Consider the following 23,397-nt stretch of genomic DNA (forward strand, 5'->3'; position numbering starts at 1 on the left):
AAAGGGCATGAGCATGTTTTGAAGGGTGAATAGGAGTCCTCCAGTATTCCAGCCTGAGGCTTTTGTCCATCAGAGGCACCCAGGAGAGAGATGGCATAGTGTGTTCTGGGTATAAGGAGTTAGGTGTTGAGTAGAACTAGAAGGTGAGGCAGAGATATGACAAGGAAGGCAGGAGGCTTTGGTCACTCTGAAAAGGGGTTTGAACTGGTTTTGGGGGTGTTTTTTCTAAAAAAAATGTTATTGATTTATTCATGAGAGACACACAAAGAGAGGCAGAGGCACAGGCAGAGGGAGAAGCAGGCTCCCTGAGGGGAGCCCAATATGGGACTCGAGCCCAGGACCCCGGGGTCATGCCCTGAGCCAAAGACAGATGCTCAACCTCTGAGCCCCCCAGGCGCCCCAATGGGTTTGAACTTGACAGTAGGGGCAGCAAAGAACCATTGACTTTTGGGGCAAGGGTGATGAGTGATTTTTTTACATTGAACTCAGCCCTCCTCCTAAGGGGAAGGAAGGAGCAGGGGGTCATGATGGTCTGGATCCAAGTGGCAGCTGTACAGGTGGAGAAAATCAGATGAACATGAGCTTAGGAGGTCAGCACACCGATGCGGTTAATAACTGGATAAGGGTGGGGATGGGGGGCAGGGGTGGAAGAGGAGAGGAGTGGAGCTCGACCTCCAGTATTCTCACAGGAGCGACAGGGTGGCCAACGGGACATCCACCGGTGTGAGGGCCCTAAGGAGGAGGAACAGGTTCGCACGTGCGGCGCACGCGAGCTGCCCGGTGCAGGTGGCAGCCCAACCCTGGGATCCCGAGCTCCAGATGGAGCACGTATGGGAGCCTTGCCGGGGAGGAACCGGGAGGGACGCCTCCCCTCACCCTACGACTCTGCCCTCATCCGCGGCGGATCTGCGCTCTCCCTCCAGGTGGCACCACAGTCCCGTGCTTCGGAGGCCGGTTGGCCGCGCCGACCGCTGCGTTCCGCTCAGGACGCGCCAACTCTTAGGTCGCGCCCTCCTCGCTACAGGTTCAGACCCGGAGCGGCCTCCAGAGAGCGTGTCTAAGTGGTCCACGCGGCCGGCACGTTCGAGGCAGCTCGGGGACCTCAGGCTGGTGGCGTGGTTGGTGTGAGCAGCGGCCTCTAGGGCCGCCCCCAGGAACCAGCGTGGGGAACGCGTGTAGGGGAAGGGACAGATGGGCAGGGCCTGGAGCACGGACACACGAAGGGAGGACCACCGAGCCCAGACGCCCAAGACGCTGGGAACGGAATCTCTTGTGCCCCGGGGCCAGCCCCGCGTGGGAAGCGTGTCTCGGACCCTTTAAGGCTCCGTCGCCCTGCCCTCCCCCGCCCGGGGACAGGCCGGGACACCCGGGACCTGACATTTGGCGTCTCCCAACGTGGGAGCTAAAAATAGCCGCGGGGGGTTACTCCAGGCCAGTGCTCCCCTGCCACCTCGCGCGAATCTTCCCGGGGCCGGCGGACCTGCCGCATCCCCTCCTCTCGGACCCCGCGCCCCCCCAGCCCGCGGCGCCTGACCTTCCAGGGGCCTCCGCAGCCCCGAGCCCCTGTGCACTCGAGGTGGGGCGGGGCCTCCTGGGTCCCGAGACCCCTGTCCCCAAACTTCGCCGCGGGAGGCGGCCCGGCGCGCGCGGGGCGTGTCTCCCCGGGATCTCTGGGGAGGCGTGGCCTCGCGGGCGGGCCCGCTCCCCCCGGTGCCAAATTTCCAAACCCCGAGAGCGGGGAGGGGCGTGGCTTCCTGGGGTGTGCGGGCTCCTGGCCAATGGGTGTTGCGAAGGGCGTGGCCCGTGGGGGCAGCGGGGGCTCTTCGGGTCTCTCCCCCCAGCCCGGTTCCGCCAGATCCCCCGGAGCCCAGCCGCTCTCTGGATCCTTGGCCCGCGACAGTGGGTCCCGCCAGGCTCGCCCTCCGCACGCCGCTCCAGGACGCCCGGCGCCCCCGCGCCCTTTGCCCGCCAGGCCCGGGCCGCGGACCTCGCAGTCGCCTCCCTGTTAACCGCGGTCCCTGCGCATCGGGTCCCTAAGACAAGATGCCGTCGGGCTTCCAGCAGATCGGCTCGGAAGTAGGGTTCAGCACGCGGGGGCGGGACGGGGGCACAGGGCCCACTTTTCTCGGGCTGGGGTCGCCGATGGGGTCAGCTAGGGGGCGGTCCCTGCGCAGGCGCGGGGGGCAGGGGGGGATGGGGGCCTGGCTATTTATACCCGGGCTGGACAACCCGTGACTGTGCGATTCCAATCCTTCGAAGAGGCTGAGTGGGTCTGGGTGGGGGCCGTCAGTGGGCACGGGCAGCCGCGGGAGTCCCCAAATCCAGGGCTCGTCCCCTTCTCCAGTGCGCGGCACACGGGGATCGGGGACACTCTGCCCCCTGGATCTGGCTGCAGAAAGCAGGTCCAGGACACTCTTGTCCCCCTGGAGCTGCCCGTGTGTCCCAGCTCGCGGGAAGTTTTTCGAGGAGCGGAGGCACCCATGGGCCCCCACCCCCACCCCTGGCGGTCCTCCAGGACACTGAACTTTCCCTTGGCCCCACGGTTGGTGGAGGGGCTGAGGGGAGTGGCAGCCCCCCCCCCCCCCCCACCAGCTCAGGTTTCCGCTTGGAGACAGTCTGTGCCGCCAGCAAGCGGCCACCGCCGCCACCGCCCCCATCCCCTGGGCACCGGCGCTCCCAGGCAGAAGCCCCCCCCCCCTCCCCGCGCCCTGCGTCGTCGGAGCCTGGAGGGGGAAGGGAGGCCGGGGCGGAGACACGGGAGGCCACCCCAAGGGCTGAATGCGGGGAGGAATGACCGAGATGTCCTTTTCGGAAGTACCTCTCTTGAGTCTGTTGGGGGCCTCCCGTGGCGCGCTGAGTGAAGCCCTGAGGGGAGGAAAGAGGACCGAAGCCCCCACAGTAAGGCACTGGCAGGTTTAGGAATGGAGTGCAATCAGGAATACCCTTAGCATTGGGTTTTGATTTTTCTCACTTGCACAGACATCTACACAAAGCAGGCAACACCTCCCACCCCTACCTCCTCCCTTAACACAGAGGAAACCTAGCTCCAGAGCCGGGAAGTGACTTGGCCAAGGTCACACAAATCTGAACTCCAGTCTTAAGGCCAAGCCTGCCCCCAAGGTCACCTAGAAATGGTGAGGCCAAGGCCCTCAAACATTTCCCAGCTTGCTGGACTCAGACATCCAGTTTCCCCTTCATGCCTGGTTACTGGGTGCTTCCTGCTCCTGTTTACACTGAGATCCTTGCTCGATTCCTAATATGGTCCAGTTTCCCTCACCCAACGTGTTGGATGGAACCCAGCATCTTCAGGCTCTGGCTGGGCCCAGGCCCCCGGGATGGAGGAAAGAAATCTTGATTCCGTGTGACCTGCCTCCTCTCTGCTTCTGACCCCCCAGGACGGGGAACCCCCTCAGCAGCGAGTCACTGGGACCCTGGTCCTTGCCGTGTTCTCTGCTGTGCTCGGCTCCCTGCAGTTTGGCTATAACATCGGAGTCATTAATGCGCCACAGAAGGTGAGGGGCTTGCGGCTGGCACGGTGGGCTGGGGACAGCAGGGGACAGCAGGCAGGGATGTCTCTGTAAGTGTTCACTGCTCCGTGTCTCCCCACCCCCGCCAGGTGATTGAACAGAGCTACAATGAGACATGGCTGGGGAGGCAGGGGCCCCAGGGGCCCAGCTCCATTCCACCGGGCACCCTCACCACTCTCTGGGCTCTCTCAGTGGCCATCTTTTCTGTGGGTGGCATGATCTCCTCCTTCCTCATTGGCATCATCTCTCAGTGGCTGGGAAGGTATGAGGCTGGCAGGTGAGGGTGGGCTGGGCAGGAGGGGGGCTGCTACATGGCACCCGAACTCTCCCACTCGCTCTTTGCCTCTCAGGAAGAGGGCAATGCTGGTCAACAACGTCCTGGCGGTGCTGGGGGGTGCCCTCATGGGCCTGGCCCATGCTGCTGCCTCCTACGAGATGCTCATTCTTGGGCGGTTCCTCATTGGCGCCTACTCAGGTACCGACGGGCAGCATGGCCCTGCCCAGCATCCCACTGTCCTCCACCAGCACTGAGCTTGGGGGTGGGAGTGGCCAGCTGCCCACAGCCCTCTCTTCTTCCCTCTGCTCAGGGCTCACATCGGGGCTGGTGCCCATGTACGTGGGGGAGATCGCCCCCACTCACCTGCGGGGCGCCTTGGGGACACTCAACCAACTGGCCATCGTCATTGGCATTCTGATCGCCCAGGTGACTGGGCCTGGCCTTCTGGGTGGCTAGGCAGGGGGTTGAGTGGGGCTCGGGGCTGAGTGGCCTGCCCTCTTTCCCATGCTTCTCCCACAGGTGCTGGGCTTAGAGTCCATGCTGGGCACTACCACCCTATGGCCACTCCTCCTGGGCATCACAGTGCTGCCTGCCCTCCTGCAGCTGGTCCTGCTGCCCTTCTGCCCAGAGAGCCCTCGCTACCTCTACATAATCCGGAACCTAGAGGGGCCTGCCAGAAAGAGTGAGCTTCCACCCCATCTTGCAAGCTCCTGTCCTGCCTGGCACCCTCTCTGTCCTCTCAGCCCTGACTCTCCTCCCCTGCAGGTCTGAAGCGCCTGACCGGCTGGGCTGATGTATCTGGGGCACTGGCTGAGCTGAAGGAGGAGAAGCGGAAGCTGGAGCGGGAGCGGCCCCTGTCCCTGCTACAGCTCCTGGGCAGCCGCACCCACCGGCAGCCTCTGGTCATCGCTGTCGTGCTGCAGCTGAGCCAGCAGCTGTCAGGCATCAATGCCGTATGTAGGAGGCAACCTCTGGGTGGGGCAGGGGGACGGCCCCAAAGATGAGGAAAAGGCAGCAAGCCTCCTCTGTCCAGAGTCGGGGTCAGTGGGGCTTGTTGTGGCTGCAAGGAAGGGACGTGCCCACCACCCCCTCTCCTTCTCCCCCCATAGGTTTTCTATTATTCAACCAGCATCTTCGAGACGGCAGGGGTCGGGCAGCCAGCCTATGCGACCATAGGAGCTGGTGTGGTCAACACAGTCTTCACCTTGGTCTCGGTAACTGCTGGCACCCACTGTTGGCTCCACATCCCCTGGCTGCCCCTCCCAGTCCCTCCCACTTCCTGGGCCCTGGAGGCCCCTGCCAAGCCCTGACTTTCCCTGCAGGTGTTCCTGGTCGAGCGGGCTGGCCGTCGGACACTCCATCTCCTGGGCCTGGCAGGAATGTGTGGCTGTGCCATCTTGATGACCATAGCCCTGCTTCTGCTGGTGAGGCCTGGGGAGCAGGAAGGGACCAGAGGCCCAACCCATGGGAACTACCCCAAGAGGCTGTGTCCTTGGAACATGCCTTTGATCCTGGGGCTGGCCTGTGTGCTCCCGAGGGTCCCAGGCTGCACTTCTTGTCCCCTCTGGGAGAAAGCTCTAGCACACTTCTGGCAGCCAGGAAGGAAATCCAGTGTCCAGTCTCAGAAACAATCATTCCTAAGGACCCAACTTCATTTTTCTTTTTTTTTTTTTTTAAATTTTTATTCATTTATGATAGTCACACACACAGAGAGAGAGAGAGAGAGGCAGAGACACAGGCAGAGGGAGAAGCAGGCTCCATGCACCGGGAGCCCGACGTGGGACTTGATCCCGGATCTCCAGGATTGCGCCCTGGGCCAAAGGCAGGCACTAAACCGCTGCGCCACCCAGGGATCCCCCAACTTCATTTTATTTTAAAGATTTGATTGATTCATTCATGAGAGAGACAGAGAGAGAGGCAGAGCCACAGGCAGAGGGAGAAGGAGGCTCCATGCGGGGAGCCCGATGCGGGACTCAATCCCAGGACCACAACCTGAGCCAAAGGCAGACGCTCAACCACTGAGCCCCCTGGGCGCCCCTGGGACCCAATTTTTAGAACCAAGAGAGCACTGACCATCCTAACATCCAAGAGGGTGTTAACATTGCCTGTGCCCCGAGTAGGGCAGTAGGGCAGCCTGCTGAGGGTCAACACTCAGAACTGGTCAATGAAAGGCCTGCTGTCACCTAGGGTGGCAGGCTCCTCTGTGAGCTGCTGGGAGGGGTTTTCAGGTCTCTGCACTGAGGGCAACTTAAGATCCAGAGAGACATGACCTGAAGTCCTTTCCCTCCCTGCCTGCCCCAGGAGCGGCTTCCAGCCATGAGCTACGTCTCCATCGTGGCCATCTTTGGCTTTGTGGCCTTCTTTGAGATTGGCCCAGGCCCCATTCCCTGGTTCATCGTGGCCGAGCTGTTCAGCCAGGGCCCCCGCCCAGCCGCCATGGCCGTGGCTGGCTTCTGCAACTGGACAAGCAACTTCATCATTGGCATGGGTTTCCAGTATATCGCGGTAGGTGCCCTGGCCCGTGTCCCCACTCCCACCCCGTAGGCCAGAGGGCAGCAAGTCACAGCCAGCCCATTTGCTTTCCCCACTCCTGTCTGGGGATCACTTTGGTGGGCCCTATGGGCCCTGAAAACCACCTGCTCAACCACTACGGAAGGGGGCTGAAGTATGTGGGGTACTGAGAGAGGGGTGTTCAAGACCCACTGTGCCAGAACAGACCAGAATTACCAGCTGCACACTTGTACTGCAGAGGGCTACTGCTCTCCAACCAGGGGAGGGTGATGATAGCAGGTGGGGCACAGAGACGCCTTTCTTCCCTTGTTCCTGGGGTCTCACTTGCCCCACAGAGGAGCCATCTGCCTGTGGAGATGTCTGTGGAGCCCCCCTGCCGCCAGGACCTCCCCTTCCTCAACACTTCTTTCTTCACCTGTCCCAGGAGGCCATGGGGCCCTATGTCTTCCTTCTGTTCGCGGTTCTCCTGCTCGCCTTCTTCATCTTCACCTTCCTAAAAGTGCCTGAAACCCGAGGCCGGACTTTTGACCAGATCTCGGCTGACTTCCGCCGGACACCGTCTCTTCTAGAGCAGGAGGTGAAGCCCAGCACGGAACTCGATTACTTAGGACCTGACGACGAGAATGACTGAGGGGCCAGGGCAGGGGTGGGAGGGCTATGCTCTCGTCCCCCCCCCCACCGCCCCCCACCGGAGACCTCTCCTATGCAGCACTTTTGCCCTCTCTTCCCTGTTACTTCCTGATGGAACTGGGAAGCCGGAGGGAAGGGTGGTCTCAGCACCCCCTCATTCCCCTCGTGTGACTCTTGGATTATTTATGTGTCATGGTTAGGCTGTGGCCATCAGGGTGGACCACTCTGGCCACTCATCCCCTTCCTCCTCTGTAGCCCACCCCACCCGCACCCGGCCTCAGCTCCAGAATATTCTCGCCCCTCGCTAGAGAAGGGGGCTGCAGGGAGGAGAGGCCCTAGGGCCGACTCTTTGGTCAGGGAGCAGGACCGGTGAAGACAAACAGCTTCCTGCCACCTTGGGCTCCTCCTACTTTCTGGCACTTTCTCTGAATTCTTGCCACATAGACTCTGGGTGAAGGGGGTCCCGTCTTGACCCCTGACAGGCCGCACCTCCCAAGGCCTCAGTTCACTCCTCCTGGCAGGCTCAGCCCTCTCGCTCAACTGGAGGGCCATATGCCCATGCAAGGGGAGAGGGCCTGCTCCCCCAGGCCGCAGAGGGGGAGCCCCGCTCTTGTCCCCTCGCCCCTCCTGAAGGGTGTGCCGCCCGCAAGCTTTTGACCAACTAAGGGAAAGGAGGATTTGAAAGGCTGCCTGTAAACACGGGGTAGGAGGAGCCTTCAGATATTTTTGTATATGTTTGCAAAAGGGGTGGGGAGAAGAAACCAAAGGTCTGTTGTACTAAATGTATATATGTATGTATAGATGGATATATAAAGTCACTGTACGTGATGGCATCCTGCTGTGAGGCACCCAGGAGGGGCTGGATGGACCAGAGCGTCTCTCCCCAGCTGCCAAAGAAGCCTCTGGATGTGCTCACTCTGCCCCCACTTATGCTTCTAGTCAGCCCCCCTTTTTATTTTTTCAGTCCCCCCTTTTTAAACTAAGCTCTACACTCAATGTGGGGCCTGAACACACAACCCCAAGATCAAGAGTTGCATGTTCCACCAACTGACCAGCTGGGTACCCCTGATCATTGCTTTTGTTAACACAGTAAATGCTCAGTAAGTTTAGCCCCAAGTGGCAGAAGCTGCCCTGGGCACGTTCCAGAACCCTCTTTCTGCAGAGGAGAGGTCAGCCCCAGGTTTCAGCTGAGAGAAGTGAAATCTCACAGCCCAGAGCTGCAGGCCTAGAGACACCCCGGCCCTGCCTCCTGCCCCCCACCCCTGCGCCCCATCCTCTGCCGCCCCCTTCAGCAGGGAGTTACCAACAATTCTCCACAGAGAAGAGGCAGAGACCAAGACCACGGGGAAAGCCTGTTTTTTGTTTTTACTGGAGGCTCAGGTGGCACATGACAGTTCATAAAATGGCTTCAGAGGTAGGGGCTGGGGTTGTGGGGAGGGGGGGAGACAAAAAATAAACTGGGGTGGGAAAGAAAACAACCAGGAGGAGGTAAGAGCTGGCTGGTTCCTTCTCAGCCTGATTTAGGGGAGGGAGCTGGTGCCTCTGAACAATAGGATGGATCCCTTCCTTCACCCCTTGGTAGGGGAGAGAGAAAAAGCAAAAGGCTGTTGCTTCGGCCCTCCTGAGTCTCAAGGAAAAGGGGAAAGCCGGTGTTCTGATGTCATGAATTCTGGGAAGGGGGAGGGGGTGCTGGGTTGGGTAGAAGGCAGCTGGAAAAACTGGCAGATAACCTGAGAGAAAGAAGGACACGGACTAATGTGACTGGAGGACCCCCGCCCCCGTGTGCCCCAGGCTCCCAGCCTGTGACCCCTCCCTGCACCCCAGGGCCCCCCTCTGCTGAGCCCGCCCCAGGCACAGCAACTCACCAGATGGTAGCTCTGGGGGTCCTTCATGTTGGAGTCACTCCAGTATGGTGGGGGGGGGGTCCCCACTGTTGATGGGGGCCGAGGTCTGGAGAGAAGGGGGGCAGTCACTTGGACCCTCTCATTCTTGACACCCCCCAACTTCAGTGTTCTCCCACCTTTTTCCTCCCATTCCTCCCTAGTTCACATTCACAAGTGGAGCCGTGACTCCAGGGAGAGCGAGAGGGGTGTCTGGGGGTGGGGGGCGCCTGCTGGATGTGGTGGACCGGGCCACCTGGCTCACTGGTGTGTGTGTGTGTGTGGGGAACAGGCAGGGCCTTTACTCCTACTCTCCAGTCCTAGCAGCCCAGGCCCTCACCTCTGGGGCTGTGGACTGCCTGGGTCCGGGGGGCTGCTGCTGCCGCCGCCGTTGGAAGTACGGACGGTTTCGTGGGCGCTGGGGCTCAGGCCGGGAACCATCAGTGGGGCCTTGGCTGGGCTTGGTCTCACCATCCCCACCTTCTGTGGTAGGCTGCTGGGGTGGCCTGGGGCGGAAAGGCCTGGGGAGACAAGTGGGGGACCCTGGAGGGGGCAGGGAGCCCGTGTGTTCTGTCTCCCTCCCTCCCAGGGCTTCCCGGGCAGAGGGGGCCTGGCCTGCTCTCCGTCTCCCTGGGCACCTAAGCAGCCACCACTGAGCTGCCCAGGCCCCTGCCACTGCCACCAAGACTTGCTATGCCCCCTCCCACTGGGACCAGTCCTGGAAGGCAAGGGGAAGCTGGGCCCAGAAAGGGGGTCTCACCTTCGGTACCTAGGCCGGAACCTGGGAGGGGGGACCCGCTCATCTCCTTGCTGTTGGTCTCCCTCCAATGGAGCGGTCTCTTTGGGCTCTACCCCGTCAGTGCCCTAGGAACACACGAGACCTGGGGGAGCTGGGGCAACACCTGTCGCCAAGGATCCCAGCCTCGGGGACCCATCCCGGCCCTCCTCCCCTTCTTCGGGAGCCCCGGAGGTCTCTGTCCTCACGGATGCCCCCTCCCTCCCAGGTGTGCTAGCAGCTTCTGCGTCCCAGGACTCCCACCTCTATAGGCTGCTGCTGGTTGAGGGGCCGAGGGCCTCGCACAAAGCGCCGGCGGTAGAAGAAGGGAGGTGGGCGCCGCCGCCTGGGCCTCTGCCCAGAGTCCTCAGCTCGCTCCCCCTCGCTGCCTGGTTCTGTCCCACCTGATGGAGCCTCTGCCACCATGGGTGGCGGGGCAGCTGGACGAGGCCGGGGGATGAATCGGCGGAACCTGCGACGATTGGGGGCATAGCGGCTGCCCTTCACTGGCACGCCCCCGGGCCCAGTTACATTGGCAGCTTCTGCACCCTGGGGAGAAAGCAGGTGGGGAGGACAGTGAGTGCCCACTCAGCCACACACACCTCCCCAAACCTGCTTCCCCTTCTTCTAACCAAGGTCCCCATTCAGTTCCTCCTCGGCTGCTGTCTCCTGGCCTCCTCCAGGGGACTTTCCAGGAGGGTAGCTGCTGCCACTGGACCCTTGTGGACTCAGGACCCTTAGGGGACATGGCACGTGGAAAACAGACTGGGAGTGCTTGGTGCATGACAAAGAAACCCAAATGTCATCAAGTGACCAGAGGGACTCAGTCCTTAGGACACCAGGGTGGGGAAGGCAGTGCTGTCCTCCCATGGCCTGGGCTGACTGGCCCAAGGAAGGGGGTTCTGGGGGGGGGCTCTCTCCGGCAGCCCGAACCTTCTCTCCCTCCACGACATCAAACTCCACCGTCTCCCCATCTCCGACACTGCGCAGGAACTTCCTGGGGTTGTTCCTCTTAATGGCCGTCTGGCAGGGGAAAGGCGAGGAGAAAGGTGAGGGCAGGGAGCCCGGAGCCTCCCTCACCCCTGCTGGGTCCGCCACCCTGCTCCATTCGGTTCACCAGCGACGATCCCTGCGGCCCAGCCCGAGGGTGAGGGTGGAGGCGGGCCAAGTTTAGTAGGGGATAAGCCAAGACCCAGGAGGCGCCTCCCAGTGTTGGTGCCCCGAGCCCGGTCCCCAGAACACACTCCCTCCTCCCTTTACCCCTCAGAGGCTCTGAAGAGGGAGGCCAGAGACAGGAACTCAGCGAAACAAAAGGCAGAGACAGTCTTAAGTTGCAAAGCCAGCAAAACGCACCATGCTGCTTACCTCAGAGCTTCTGCCACCAGAGTGGTGGTTCTCACCCCGGGGCCTGCATCAGCATCACCTGGAGAGCTCGTTAGAACAGATTGCTGGGCTCCGCCCCCAAGTCGGCCTGAGCCAGCAGGTCTGGGGTGGGGCCTGAGAGTTTGCACGACAGGTGATGCTGCTGCCGCTGGGGACAGCACTTTGAGAACCACCACACCCAAGTATTCTAGCCTGTGTCGGCTCCCTCCGCATGCTGCCTAGGACTCGTCCTTGTGTTACCAGGTCCCGGTGTAGGTAGTGAGCATGCCACGGCCAGAGGGCAACAAGTTCATTCCTCACAGACACAACCTGACACAAGTGGGGCCAATGGTGGGGAATACAGGCACCTGATGGAGGGGGAGGGGAAGCCATTTCTCCTGGCCATGCTGTCGTGAGGGGAAGAGCAGGAAACCGCTGTGTGCTGCTAAGGATTACAGCAAAGACCTTCAGAGAGAGGGTGGGTTCCCTCCACACCCTCCCCAAACCAACCTAGCTCTTACCTGGTGAACAAAGACATCCTCCTTGGTGTCATTCCTGCAGAACAGGGGGCTGGTTATGGGGTGCTCTTGGTGAGGCCTCCCAGCCCGGCCCTAAAAGCAGCAGGCCCACCCTCACCAGCCTCCCCTGACTCCTTGGGGGTAGACGGGGCCCAGTGTGACAAGAGCCAGAGACTGGTGAGAAGTATACCAAAAACCTCAGCGAAAGCCCTGAGCTCCCTAAGGGTGGAGGACAGGCAAAGTCACCTTGAAGAAGTCAGGCAAGTTCTGCACCTGCTGAGGACTCGCCCCTCTGCTCCTGGGGCACCTTAGAGCCTGGCAGTGCTCAGTCTAACTGTTCCAGGCCAACACCCCTCTGTTCCAACCCCCACCATGGCTGCAAAATCCCTCTTCAGCCCTTCCCTTCTGCAGTCAGGAAAGGGGGATAAAGAGCAGCCTGGATAGGGGTGCAGAACAAGTCTGAGAATGGGACAAGTTGGCACGATCCTGCTCGGAACTCCCCCAGGACTTGCTTCTCACCCTCAGCCAGGAGGTGAGCCCCAGGGGCAGGCCCCGGGCTCAACAAACTGAGAGACTGAGAGTGAGAAAGAGTATTGGGCCATTCTCTATCATGACTTGCTCGTTACCCCCACTTGATCCCAGCACCCCATGGCAGGGGTGGGGGGATGTGAAGGTTTTCCTTCAGAACGTCCCAGGAGCCCTCAGCTTCCAGAATTAGAGAGGGATCCTTCCCTAGATCAAATGTTCCAGCTTTAAAGCACTTGGAGCTGCACAAAGGTCAGGCTGCTAAGAGGGAACCAGGGCCTCCCAGGAGGGCTGGGCCAGGCCGGCTGCCGGACATGGGGAAGGGCCCACTGGGGGAGCCCTGGCTCTGCTCAGAATCTGCCACTACTGCCCCTCCCAGTAGTGATGGGGGTGGGGGGATTGGGGCTGCCCAGCTGAAGGGAACCGGCAGGGCTGGCTTCCTTCCCCAACAGCCACCCCCCTCACCAGCCCACAGCCCCATCAGGTGGGGGGATTCAAATGAGCCAGCAGCCCTCTAAGGGAGATGAGTCAGGGGAGTGCTCCTCCAGCCGCCCCAAACAGGAAATGAGGGAGGATTCCAGCCCGGAGCCCTGAGGCACAGACAGCAGGTACATTCTGCCCCAAAGGCGAAGCAAACTAAACCACAAGGTGAGACAGGCAAGCCAGGTGGCTCCGAGCCAGGTTTGCCAAGTTCCTAGATCATTAACTCTCTGCTGCCCTCGGAGATGTGGAGGAGGCTCATCTTGCCCCCATTTGTGCGGCGGTTAAATGCTTTCAATCAGCGTCAGCTGGACATTGCAACCATGTGCCTCAGCAGGGGTAGAGAGGAGGTGGGGAAGGTGTCCAGTCCCACGGGCCAGATTGGAAGACACCCCTGCCACCCCCTCCCTGGGTTTCTAAGATACCTGTTGATGAATCCGTAACCATTCCGGACGTTGAACCATTTGACAGTGCCCAGGACTTGGATGGCTGCCAGGCAGAGATGCAGTGGGGGCAGTAAGGTGGGGGGAAGAGATGGGGTTGGGCTCAGTTTGGAAACACTCCAAATCGAATCTACCTCCCTTTACCTATTAAGCTTAACTTCAAGCCACCGGGTTTCACCCAGTGGCTAGCTTTAAGGCATTCTGATCCCAGGTCCACCAAACGGAGGCGCCCACACAGAGGGGGCTCAGGCTTTCGAGACCCTTCCAACTCTAAGTCACATTTCTCCTGAGCCACAAAGCCCGGCCCTTCACCTAGAACCAGGTACTCACCCGGCCCACCGGTTCCTGCCCTCCCAAAGAAAGGGTTCCCGGTGCACCTGCTTCCCAGGCTGGGATTCGGCTGGGACTAGGCCGAGCCTCCCGCCGCAGGGGGCGTGCCCAGGGCACCAGTCGGGAAGGCACGGCAGGATTGCCCACCAGGGGAACCCACTCTGGTCAGCCGCCCCCTGGCCCAGCTAGTCCTTTGAGCCTCGGGCGCCAGGCCAGCCTCCGGGGGCTTCCTGCATCGCGTGGGCTCCGCGACGCCCCTCCCCCAGCCCGTCGACCCCGTAGAGCCGCTCTGGCACGCGCCCTCCCCTCACCCAGCACCGGCTTGTCCGCCTGACTCCGGGCCGGGGGCGCGGGGGTCCCCGAGGCTGCCGTCGCCGGGTTGCCAGGGGTGCGGGGACCCGGCGCCGAGGGGGTCCCAGCAGCGGGGCCCGAGGCGGCTCCGACCCCGCCGCCGCCCGCCCCGCTGCCTGCTTTCTGTGGCTCCCCCGCGGGCACCGGCACCACCACCGCTACCACCCCTGCCGCCGTCGCGGGCACCGTCGCCGCGGGGGCCGCTGTCGCCACCGCTGCCGCCTCCGCCTCGCTCATCCCGCCGGGTCCGGTACCGGCCCCCGCCGCCGCCTCCGCCTCCGCCTCCTCCGCCGCCGCCACCGCCCCGGCCCCTCCCCCCGGCTCGCGAACCCGCCGCCCGGCTCGGTCCTCGCGCCCCGAGCCTCGCCCGCACGCCGCCAGCCGGCCTCCGGCCGAGGCCAATAGCAACCCGCAGCCGCGGCGCGCGCAGGCCCCGCCTCCCGGCCACGGGCCAATTGGAGAGGAGCAGCTCCCCCGGCGCGCACACCGGCCACGCCTCCCGGACTTCGCGCGGAGGCCAAGGCCCCCCGCTCACCGCCCCGTAAGTACATGTGGGCCCCGCCCCTCGGGCGTCACGTGACAGCGGCCGGCACAGCCCATTGGCCGGCGGCCCCTCGCCCCTTCCCCCTTCTCCACCGGCCGCGGGAAATCAAACGGGCTGGTCGCGCCCCAACCGCCACCTGGCTGCTGCGCGCAGGGCGGGGCGGGGGGGCGCAGCTCCAGGGTTGCCCCTGACGACCCGGGAGGGGGCTGGCGCCGACCGCCTCGGCTCCGGCTGCGGTCGGCCCCGTTCCTCTCTGCCCTCGCCCTCCAGACGCCGCGTACCCGCCCGCGCTGCACAAGGATGACTACCCAGCTCGTAGCTATGCTCCCTTTTGCATCAGAGGTAGAATCCACGGAGCAAAATGCACGACTCCGTTTATCCGTGCGGCCGACACCGCGGTCAAACAGAGCTCCCCTCGACCCCTTCCAGGCACCCCAACATCCCCGCGGACCCCGACGGTTTCTGGGTGCCGGCTGCCCCGTCCGGCTCCCGGGCCGTTCCCTCCACCTTCCATCTTTTCCCCCAAGCGGCCAGGCTCTGCGGCCTCTGGGCCTTTGCAGGGGCACTGTCCTCCCCCTGGAACGCGCCTCTGTGCTTCTCCGGGCGGCCTACTCTCTGGCACATCATCCTTTATTCTTCTCTTTCCGTGCTTGAACATCTGAGCGCCTCCTGCACCTGCCCGTTTATTCTCCCCCTGCACCGCCTCGGCCCCGTGACGCCGAACCGCACGGCTGTAAGAACTTGGCGGCGGCGCGCCTGACGCCCGCAGCGGCCACTCACTGTTTCTTGGAGAAATACACGGCCCCCATCCTGCAGACGGGAAGACTGAGGCCTGGGCGAGGCTCTCCCCAGGTGCCTCGGGAGCCCTGCGGGCTCCCCCAAAGCTGCATTCTCCCTCCAGGCTGCAGAGGTCGCTCCTTCCGAGGGCCGCCCCCTCTTCGGCCCCGAGACCTGGACGGCGCGCGCGTATTTTTAGCCGGGCCTCTGAGCGCCAGCAGCCCTTGTGCCCGCACGCGCCCGGGTCCCAGGGGCCGCTCTCCCTCGGCTGCCGCGGCCAATCCCGGTGCCCGCGCGCCCTCTGCCGGCCGCGCCCGGAGGCACCGGCTCCCCCCCCCCCCCCCCCCCCCGCCCAGTCCTCCGCGGTGTCGCCACCTGCTCCCCCGCCCGCCCCAGCCCTGCGGCCCTTCCCGAGGCCACTGTCCTCTGTCGCAGCGCCTTGGGGAGCGCGGACACAAAAGGCAGGGGATAGGTAAGAAAACGACTAAGTGGCAAGGCAAGGCCGGGATGGACGCAGAGAGGACCACCCCTCCCTTGGGCTAAGGACCCATGCACCTGTGTCCAGCCAGGAGCCCGAGGAGTGCAGAAGCGGGAGGGCAGGGCGGGGCGAGGCAAGCGGGAGCCACGGCGAGGGGCCTGGGCGGCAGAGGGAGCACGCAGGAGGTGCCGAGGGCGCGGACTGGTTAACCGAACTGTGAGATGAGAGGAAGTCCCCAGGAAGGGTGAGCCCTATGATAGGGGTAAAAAGATGTCAAGAGGACCTCCCTGCCCGGCGTGGGGCAACGAGGGACAAGTGCCCTGCGACAGCGCAGAGGCAGGAAACAGTGACGTGCTGTCTATATCCATGGACAGGAATTAGCAGGTGCCCCGGCGACAAGCAGTCAATGTGCCTGTTCAGTTGGAGGGTTTGCAGGTGTGATTTTCCAGTGATTTAAATATGTTTCAGGGCTAGAACTAACAAGGGCTCCTGGCCATTCTAGCCAAAAGACTTCCTCCTCTGTCACTGCCTCCCCGTTAGCTCCTGTCCACCTAAGTTCACCGTCTTGCTTGACTTGCTCACTGTTTTATTTATTTATTTTTAAGATTTGATTTATTTATTCTTGAGAGACACAGAGAGAGAGGGGGACACAAGTAGAGGGAGAAGCAGGCTCCCTGCGGGGAGCCCGATGTGGGACTCGATCCCAGGACCCCAGGGTCACACCCTTGAGCCAAAGGCAGATGCTCAACCGCTGAGCCCCCCAGGCACCCCATGCTCCCTGTTTTAAAAATTAATACATTAAAGCAAAAGCCCTCCCTCCTTAAATGTTGTCCTTTGCAGCTCTATCAAAGAAACACCAGACTTCCTGAAAGCAGTCTTTAGGGTGGTGTCTACTTCCTCTTGTGTCTTTCACACCCCACCACCCCAGATCTGGTGTCTGCCCCCCAGCTGTCTTCAGCAGTGGTCCACGAGCCCTTGCTGATGGGGGCAGTCATTGCCTGGCATCTGCTTCTCTTTCTACTCGGTTGGGACAAGTGTTCCTGCTGTGGCTCCCACCATGCTCTCGGGCCTCTCCTTTTGTGGCTCATCCTCCTCCACCAGCCTCAGTCCTTTCTGGACGGTCTTCTCCTGCCACCAGGTCATTCTATTCATAGTTTGGGCGGCCACCTGCCGCTGAGGACTCTGAAGCCAGTGTGCCCAGCCCCTCCCCCCTCCTAGCAGACTCAGAGCCCACTCCCTCTAGCTGGTCCCCCTGCCCCGCCCCACGCAGGCTTCTGACCCTCGAGGAACCTGCCTGTAAACTCCTCATTCGCCTCCCCCCCACCGCTGCTCTCTGAGCCAGTGCCCACACACGATGGTTCTCTGGGGCCCATCACTCACTTGCAGGAGGCCCCCTGGCCACCCAGGCGTGGCACCACAAAGGTGACGCTGTGTGGTATCACCCAAATGGAGACACTTGAGATTTAAGATGCTCCCAGTGACCTCCACCCCGCCCCCCGACACACACACCTTCTCCTCATGGCCCAAACCAGAGTTTACATCTTCTCTCCTCCAGCACCTGCTCTGTCTTCTCAGCTGCTGCCAAGAGGACCTACAGAGGTCCGCGGACCTACAGCCTTCACCTCATCTCCTGATGGCCCTTGAGTGGCTGTCCCAGCTTTCCAAGCTCTGCAGGCACTGCCAAATCCTTGACCTTTCCTCCACCCTCTGCCTCCGTGTCCCATCTGCCGCCTCTGATATTACTTACCACCTCCTTGAAACCTCCTCCTTGTCTTGTGGGTGGTGGTGGTTGTGGGTTTTTTTTTTTAACCAGATGGTAACAAGAGTTAATATTTATTTAGTGCTTAACTATGTGCCACACGCTGTGCTAAGCATTTTAGGCACCCTCAATCATGAATTCCTTACTGCAGCCCTGAGAGGTGGGTCCTGGAGTTGGCCCCATTCTTCAGACAAGGAGACTGAGGTGTGGTGGAGTCAACCAGGCCAAGACCGCACAGCTGTGGAACGCACTCAGGGGGGCCCCACAAGCAGAGCAGCCCAACTCCAGGGCAAATCAGTTACCACCCTCCTTCCTTCCACTGTGCTGGGACCATTCTTTTTCAACCCTTCTAGTTCTTTCCATATGTCACGCTTTTCCTTCTAAGCCACATTTCTTGAGAGCCTGTCGGCATTACCCAAGCCCTGCTTCTTCCCTTGGCCTAGTATTGTGGAAATACACAGACACCTGCCAGACCACCTAGTTCAATGGATACCCTGTTTCCTTTTCCTCCTCCACCTTGGCCTATGTGGCAGGTGTACCTGGAGACCATTTCGTTCTCGGATTTCTTCCTGGACTCCTCAGCCTTCCTAAAGGCCAGAGTCCCTAGCTGTTCTTGTCTTCTGACTCTATGACCTCTCCTTTGGAGAGCCCACCCACTCCCATGGCTTCATATACGACCCTGTGATGGGTCAAATTTTGTGTCCCCTTAGGAGCACATGTTGAAGTCCTAACCTCCACATCTGTGAATGGGACCATATTTGGAAATAGGGTCTTTGCAGATGTAATCAAGTTCAGATGACATCACTAGGGTGGCCCCTAATCTGGAACAACTGGAAACAGCCACCATAGAGGCAGACACGAAGGTAGAGGGCCCGGCGATGACAGGCAGAGCCCCAAGCATCAGGAGCTGCAAGTCGAGGAGCACCTGCGGCCAACAGCTGGAAGAGGCCAGCTCTCTCCAAGGCTTAGCAGAGAGGATTGTCCTGCCAACATCTGGATTTCAGACTTCCCTCCTACACAACTGTAAGCATCAATTTCTTTTTTTTTTTTTAGATGTTATTTATTTATCTGTGAGAGACACACAGAGAAAGGCAGAGACACAGGCAGAGGGAGAAGCAGGCTCCCTGCAGGGAGCCCAATGTGGGACTTGATCCCAGGACCCCGGGGTCACAACCTGAGCTGAAGGCAGACAGACACCCAATCACTGAGCCACCCAGGTGCCCCGATTTCTGTCTTCTTAAGCATATAGTTTGTGGCACTTTGTTCCGGCAGTCCTAAGGGGCCAATGGCCAGCGCAATCTCAGAGGACTCCCCCCAGTCTGTGCCCAGCCCAGATCACTTGAGCTCCAGACCCGTGATAGCCAGCTGCCAGCTGGGACCCCCCATCTTGGCAAAGGGCTCCCCTATATCCAGACACAGAGGTATGAGCCTTACTGTCCCCATGGGGTTCACACCATGGGAGGCTCTCACCTGTATCACTTCTGAAGCCTCTGCCTACTTGCTTTCCTCACCCGCCCTTGGGACTGCCCCCTGGAGTCCACTTTGCACAAAGCACTTCGCCAGCAAAATAGCCTTGGGGACATTCTGTCCTCCCATCCTGCTTGATTTCCAGGACAGTATTTATCCATACCTGATATTTTCTTTTTCTTTTTTTTTTTAAGATTTTATTTTTTTATTCATGATAGACACACACAGAGAGGCAGAGACAGAAGCAGGCTCCATGCAGGGAGCCCGACGTGGGACTCGATACCAGGACTCCAGGATCATGCCTGGACCGAAGGCAGGCACCAAACCGCTGTGCCACCCAGGGATCCCCATACCTGATATTTTCTTGTTTTTAGTTTCTTGTGCTGTGTAAGTTTGAGATCTTATCTGTCTTGTTCACCGCTCTCTTCTCAGTTCTTAAAACTGTAGCCAACATCTAGGAGCTGAACAGTGAATATTTGTAAAGGAAGTAATGAAGGCAGACAGAGACATCTTTCTGAAATGCATATTTTTTTCCTGGCAATGCCTAGGCACCTTCAAAGATGTATTTATTTATTTGAGAGAGAGAGAGAGAGAGAGAATCTCAAATAGAGATTCTCTCACCTGGGTCTCAATCTCATGACCCTGAGATGAGGACCTGAGCCGAAACCAAGAGTTTTGGAGTTTCAGTCGGAGGCTCAATCGACTGAGCCACCCAGGTGCCCCTCTGAGGCGCCTTCAGTATACACTTTCTCCATGGCCAGCAGTTTATCCACTGGACACATGACCCAGAGAGATTCTTTTACAGGTCTGCAAGGGGGTGTGCATGGGAATGAAGAAGCGAGAAGTTAGAGGCAACCTGGGCACCCATTGCTGGGGGTAAATTGTGGTAGGCATCCACCTAGAGTATCATGCAGCAGTTAGCAGTGACTAGCTCAGGGCTCCTGGGGGGCTGTCGGTTGAGCATCTGCCCTCAGCTCAGGTCATGATCTCAGTACTAGGATTGAGCCCCCGCATTGGGCTCCCTGCTCAGCAGGGAGCCTGCTTCTCTCTCTGCCCTTCCCCTCTGCTTGCCCTCTCTCTCTGTCTCAAATTTCAAAAGAAGAAAGAAGAAGAAGAAGAAGAAGAAGAAGAAGAAGAAGAAGAAGAAGAAGAAGAAGAAGAAGAAGAAGAAGAAGAAGGAGGAGGAGAAAGGGAAACAGGTTCAACACTCTGTGGCAACATAGATGGAACCTAACAACACAACACTTAAGTAAAAAGAATAAGAAACCAAATGAAATATCAATCTCACTTAAAAAGACACAGTCCTTCTTTAAAAAAAAAAAAAAGAAGAAAGAAAGAAGAAAAAAGAAAAAAAGGGACGCCTGGGAGGCTCAGCGGTTGAGCGGCTGCCTTCAACCCGGGTGTGATCCTGGGGACCCAGGATCAAGTCCTGCATCAGGCTCCTCTGTGTGTGTCTCTCATGAATAAATAAATAAAATCTTAAAAAAAGAGACACAGTCCCACAAACAACAAATTATGTCTCGTTAGAATATATAAAGACAGGGATCCCTGGGTGGCGCAGCGGTTTAGTGCCTGCCTTTGGCCCAGGGCGCGATCCTGGAGACCCGGGATCGAATCCCATGTCGGGCTCCCGGTGCATGGAGCCTGCTTCTCCCTCTGCCTGTGTCTCTGCCTCTCTCTCTCTCTCTCTCTCTGTGTGACTATCATAAATAAATAAAAATTAAAAAAAAGAATATATAAAGACAAAGATTTACAGTAGCAGGATTGCCTACAGAAGGGAAGGGATAGACATGGGGAAAGAGGTCAACAAATAAGCTAAGCAAATTTATGATCGAGTGAATGAAACATTCTATTCTTTTTTTTTTAAGATTTTATTTATTTACTTGAGAGAGAGAGAGAGTGCGTGCACAAGTAGGAGGGAGGGGTACAGGGAGAAGCAGCCTCCCCGCTGAGCAGGGAGCCCCGTGCAGAACTTGATCCCAGGACCCTGGGATCATGAACTGAGCTGAAGGCAGATGCTTAAATGAGCCCCCCCAGGGGCCTCTGAAACTTACATCCTGCTTGAAACTCTTCAGTGACTTCCCATTAATGGCTCCTTTGGTAAAATTCAAAGACCCAAGATTGAATGAGTTCTCAAGACCTAAGATCCAGATCCAGCCCTTGCATCTGAACCCCTCCCCACCCATCCGAGCCCCAAGCACTCATCCTGACTCAGGTCTGAATGGCCCAACATAGCAGCCACCTATGGCAACTGAAGTTCAGTTAAGACGAAATAAAATACAAAGTCCACACGTAGCTAGTGGATGAGGTTTTAACACAGACATGGGGCATTTCTGTCCCCACAGAGAGTTCTAGGAGACAGCGTGGCTACACGTCCACCTCTTGAGCTCCCAACTTCCATAATACAATATCCACCCTACAGGCCCAGGGATTCCTACTTTGAATTAATTTCATGGACATTTATTGGGCCTGTTCCTCTGGCCAGAGAGGAAGGAGCACAAGGGCACCAGGAGCTATAATGATGATTGCAGTGCTTGTTGGCAATTCTGCAAGTCTTCCTCTTTTTTTTTTTTAAGATTTGATTTATTTGTGACAGAGAGAGAGAGAGAGAGGCAGAGACACGGGCAGAGGGAGAAGTAGGCTCCATGCTGGGAGCCCGACGTGGAACTGGATCCCCGATCTCCAGGATCACACCCTGGGCTGAAGGTGGTGCTAAACCGTTGGGCCACCAGGGCTGCCCTGCAAGTCTTCTTCTTAAAAGATTTCAGGTAGGGGTGCCTGGGTGGTGGAGTTTGTTGAGCATCTGACTCTTGGTTCGGGCTCAGGTCATTATCTCTGAGTCCTAAGATCGAGCCTCACGTAGCGCTCTACATTCAGCATGGAGTCTTCGCTCTCCTTCTGCCTCTTCTGCTGATACTCTATCTCAAATCTTTTTTTTTTTTTTAAGGTTTTGTTTATTTTTTCATGAGAGACAGAGAGAGAGGCAGAGACATAGGCAGAGGAAGAAGCAACCTCCCTGCAGGGAGCCCAATGTGGGACATGATCCCAGGACCCTGGGATCACACCCTGAGCTGAAGACAGACGCCCAACTGACTGAGCCCCCTGGGCACCCCAGATTCTGGTATTCTAAGCAGGACTGTGCATCCTGCAGAACGGAGGAGGCCGCAGGGGAGGGAGGAGGGCTCACAGGTCTGGGGCCTGTTTCCTGGGCCGTCAAGACAAGGTGGCCAGAACATGCCTACAGTGCATCCTTTAACCTGTGGCTTCAAATTCCCTCTCACTGCTTCACGACACTCTTCCTTCTAGATTCCCTCTGAGCACCCGGCAGTTCCTCCTGCTTGGGTGCCCTCCCCTACCCCCATTCATTCCTTCTGAAAACATGCAGAGCCAGCTCTATGATGGATGCTATGAAAGACCCTGCTGTCACAGTCTGGTGGGGGACACAGCCACATGGTCTGTGCGACAAGTGCTAGGTAGAGGGGAGCCCAGAGGGGAGAAGCAGAGAAGATGCCCCATAAGGAGGTAGAGCCAGATCCCTGCTCAGGCCAGGTGACAAGAAGACTGATAGGAATGGGATGGGAATTGGGATCAGGGACAGGTGAACAGGCCTGGGACCCCCGAGGCGGCCAGCATTCCCGTCTGCCCTTGGGATCTTTCTTCTCTGAGCACGGATGTCATCTGCTCCTCACCTCACCTCTTCCATCTCGAGATATTATTTTCAAGGGTCTGGAGCAGCCCAGAAGGGTGGATACCCAGCTACCGTTTCTTTATCTCCTGTGCACAGAACTCCCAGACCCTCCCTCATCCTGTTGAGGGCCAGTCCTGCTTCAGAATCCTCAGCTCCCGTGTCTCCCTTTGCTCAAAGACCTGCCAGGCTTGGCAGGTTTGGCCTGACCTAGGTACTCACTCAGTCCCTCTCCCAGGGCCTGTCACTCTGGCCTGGGATTGCTGGGCTCCCTCCCCATCCAGCCCTGGCCGCAGGGCCCAGCAGAGAGCAATGAAGGAGCAAAATGAATGATGTCTGGGAACACCAGCTCCCTGAGCTTCCTTTCTCTGTGAGCAGGGTCCGTACTCTGTCCCCAGCCCTGCTCCTCACACCTGTGGCCCAGTTCTAGGAAACTTGAGGACTTCTCTTTCTAACACCCAAGTTCACCAAGGGCTGTGGGAATGCCAGAGGAGGAGAGCCTTGGGTTAGGGCTTTCCCTCCAGGCCCAGATCCACACCTAGCTCATTCTTCCATACGTCTTCCCTTTTAATTTTTTTTTTTTTTTTTGTCCTCCCTCTTTTTCTTAGATTCCAGAGACACAAGGTCAAAATCACAAAGATTGCCCAGGCATTTTCTCAGGAGCTGCTCCTACTTTCGAACCCACTACCATTCATAAATCCGTCACTTCCAAGGGCTGGACAGGTACTGGCCTGAGCACTCAGACCGACATTGTATATTTGTTTGATTATCTGGTAACCTCCACCTCCCAACTGCGGAGAAGGGACTGCACCGTTAAGCTCACCACCCCTGAGTCTCGAGTCTCTGAGTATCTGGTACTTAAGAGACTCAGTAGGTATTCACTGAATGAATGGAGAAGTAAGGGAATTCAAAGTTTCTGCCATGACTCCAGCAGTTCTGGGTGCTGTGAGAGAAGGTCCCAGACCCCCTGGCCCAAAGGGTTACCCTTTTGCCCATTCTCAGGTTCCTTTGGAGTGTTTGACTCTTATGCAAATCCTTGAGGGTGGAAGAAGAATAAAATAGTCCCTGCCTGCCCTGA

The 23,397-nt window shown here is 59.0% G+C and overlaps 2 protein-coding genes and 1 long non-coding RNA gene across 9 annotated transcripts; 2 read left to right on the forward strand and 1 right to left on the reverse strand.

Moving 5' to 3' along the window:
- The first annotated feature begins 1,784 nt into the window (after positions 1–1,784).
- SLC2A4 (solute carrier family 2 member 4) lies at positions 1,785–8,570 on the forward strand. 3 transcript variants are annotated; one of them, XM_025428627.3, is made up of 11 exons: positions 1,785–2,076; positions 3,396–3,512; positions 3,617–3,789; positions 3,878–4,002; positions 4,115–4,230; positions 4,324–4,486; positions 4,570–4,757; positions 4,914–5,018; positions 5,127–5,228; positions 6,106–6,309; positions 6,740–8,570. In XM_025428627.3, exons 1-11 carry the CDS (start codon positions 2,044–2,046, stop codon positions 6,944–6,946), a joined length of 1,533 nt encoding a protein of 510 aa, XP_025284412.3. In that variant the 5' UTR covers positions 1,785–2,043; the 3' UTR covers positions 6,947–8,570. The 3 variants fall into 3 exon arrangements, with proteins under 3 accessions (XP_025284412.3, XP_025284411.3, XP_035572270.2); XM_025428626.3 differs by lacking the exon at positions 1,785–2,076 and adding an exon at positions 2,767–2,898; XM_035716377.2 differs by lacking the exons at positions 1,785–2,076; positions 3,396–3,512; positions 3,878–4,002 and having other exon boundaries at positions 3,667–3,789.
- On the reverse strand, positions 8,369–13,861 carry YBX2 (Y-box binding protein 2). The gene is made up of 9 exons (XM_025428632.3): positions 13,570–13,861; positions 12,911–12,974; positions 11,484–11,517; positions 10,534–10,623; positions 9,865–10,149; positions 9,586–9,689; positions 9,166–9,346; positions 8,811–8,895; positions 8,369–8,675 (listed from the first exon to the last, which is right to left on the reverse strand). Exons 1-8 carry the CDS (start codon positions 13,844–13,846, stop codon positions 8,845–8,847), a joined length of 1,086 nt encoding a protein of 361 aa, XP_025284417.1. The 5' UTR covers positions 13,847–13,861; the 3' UTR covers positions 8,369–8,675; positions 8,811–8,844.
- Positions 13,862–14,024: 163 nt separating this feature from the next.
- On the forward strand, positions 14,025–23,397 carry LOC112647499 (uncharacterized). Of its 5 annotated transcripts, none has more exons than XR_007410735.1 (4): positions 14,025–14,150; positions 17,878–18,190; positions 21,211–21,402; positions 22,928–23,397. It is a non-coding gene; the product is annotated as an uncharacterized LOC112647499 (long non-coding RNA). The 5 variants fall into 5 exon arrangements; XR_007410734.1 differs by lacking the exon at positions 14,025–14,150 and adding an exon at positions 14,354–14,495; XR_007410732.1 differs by lacking the exon at positions 14,025–14,150 and adding an exon at positions 15,280–15,402.

Source organism: Canis lupus, chromosome 5 (assembly GCF_003254725.2).
Source record: "Canis lupus dingo isolate Sandy chromosome 5, ASM325472v2, whole genome shotgun sequence".
Lineage (NCBI taxonomy): Eukaryota > Metazoa > Chordata > Mammalia > Carnivora > Canidae > Canis > Canis lupus.

Coding starts and splice junctions, on each gene's coding strand:
- SLC2A4 (XM_025428626.3), top strand. CDS start 2,779: ATGCGGGGAGGAATGACCGAGATGTCCTTTTCGGAAGTACCTCTCTTG. Junction 4,003..4,114: donor CCTCATTGGCGCCTACTCAG/GTACCGACGGGC, acceptor CCCTCTGCTCAG/GGCTCACATCGGGGCTGGTG. Junction 4,758..4,913: donor AGCTGTCAGGCATCAATGCC/GTATGTAGGAGG, acceptor CTCCCCCCATAG/GTTTTCTATTATTCAACCAG.
- YBX2 (XM_025428632.3), bottom strand. CDS start 13,846: ATGAGCGAGGCGGAGGCGGCAGCGGTGGCGACAGCGGCCCCCGCGGCG. Junction 9,690..9,864: donor ACCAGCAGCAGCCTATAGAG/GTGGGAGTCCTG, acceptor GTGTGTTCCTAG/GGCACTGACGGGGTAGAGCC. Junction 9,347..9,585: donor TTCCGGCCTAGGTACCGAAG/GTGAGACCCCCT, acceptor TTGTCTCCCCAG/GCCTTTCCGCCCCAGGCCAC.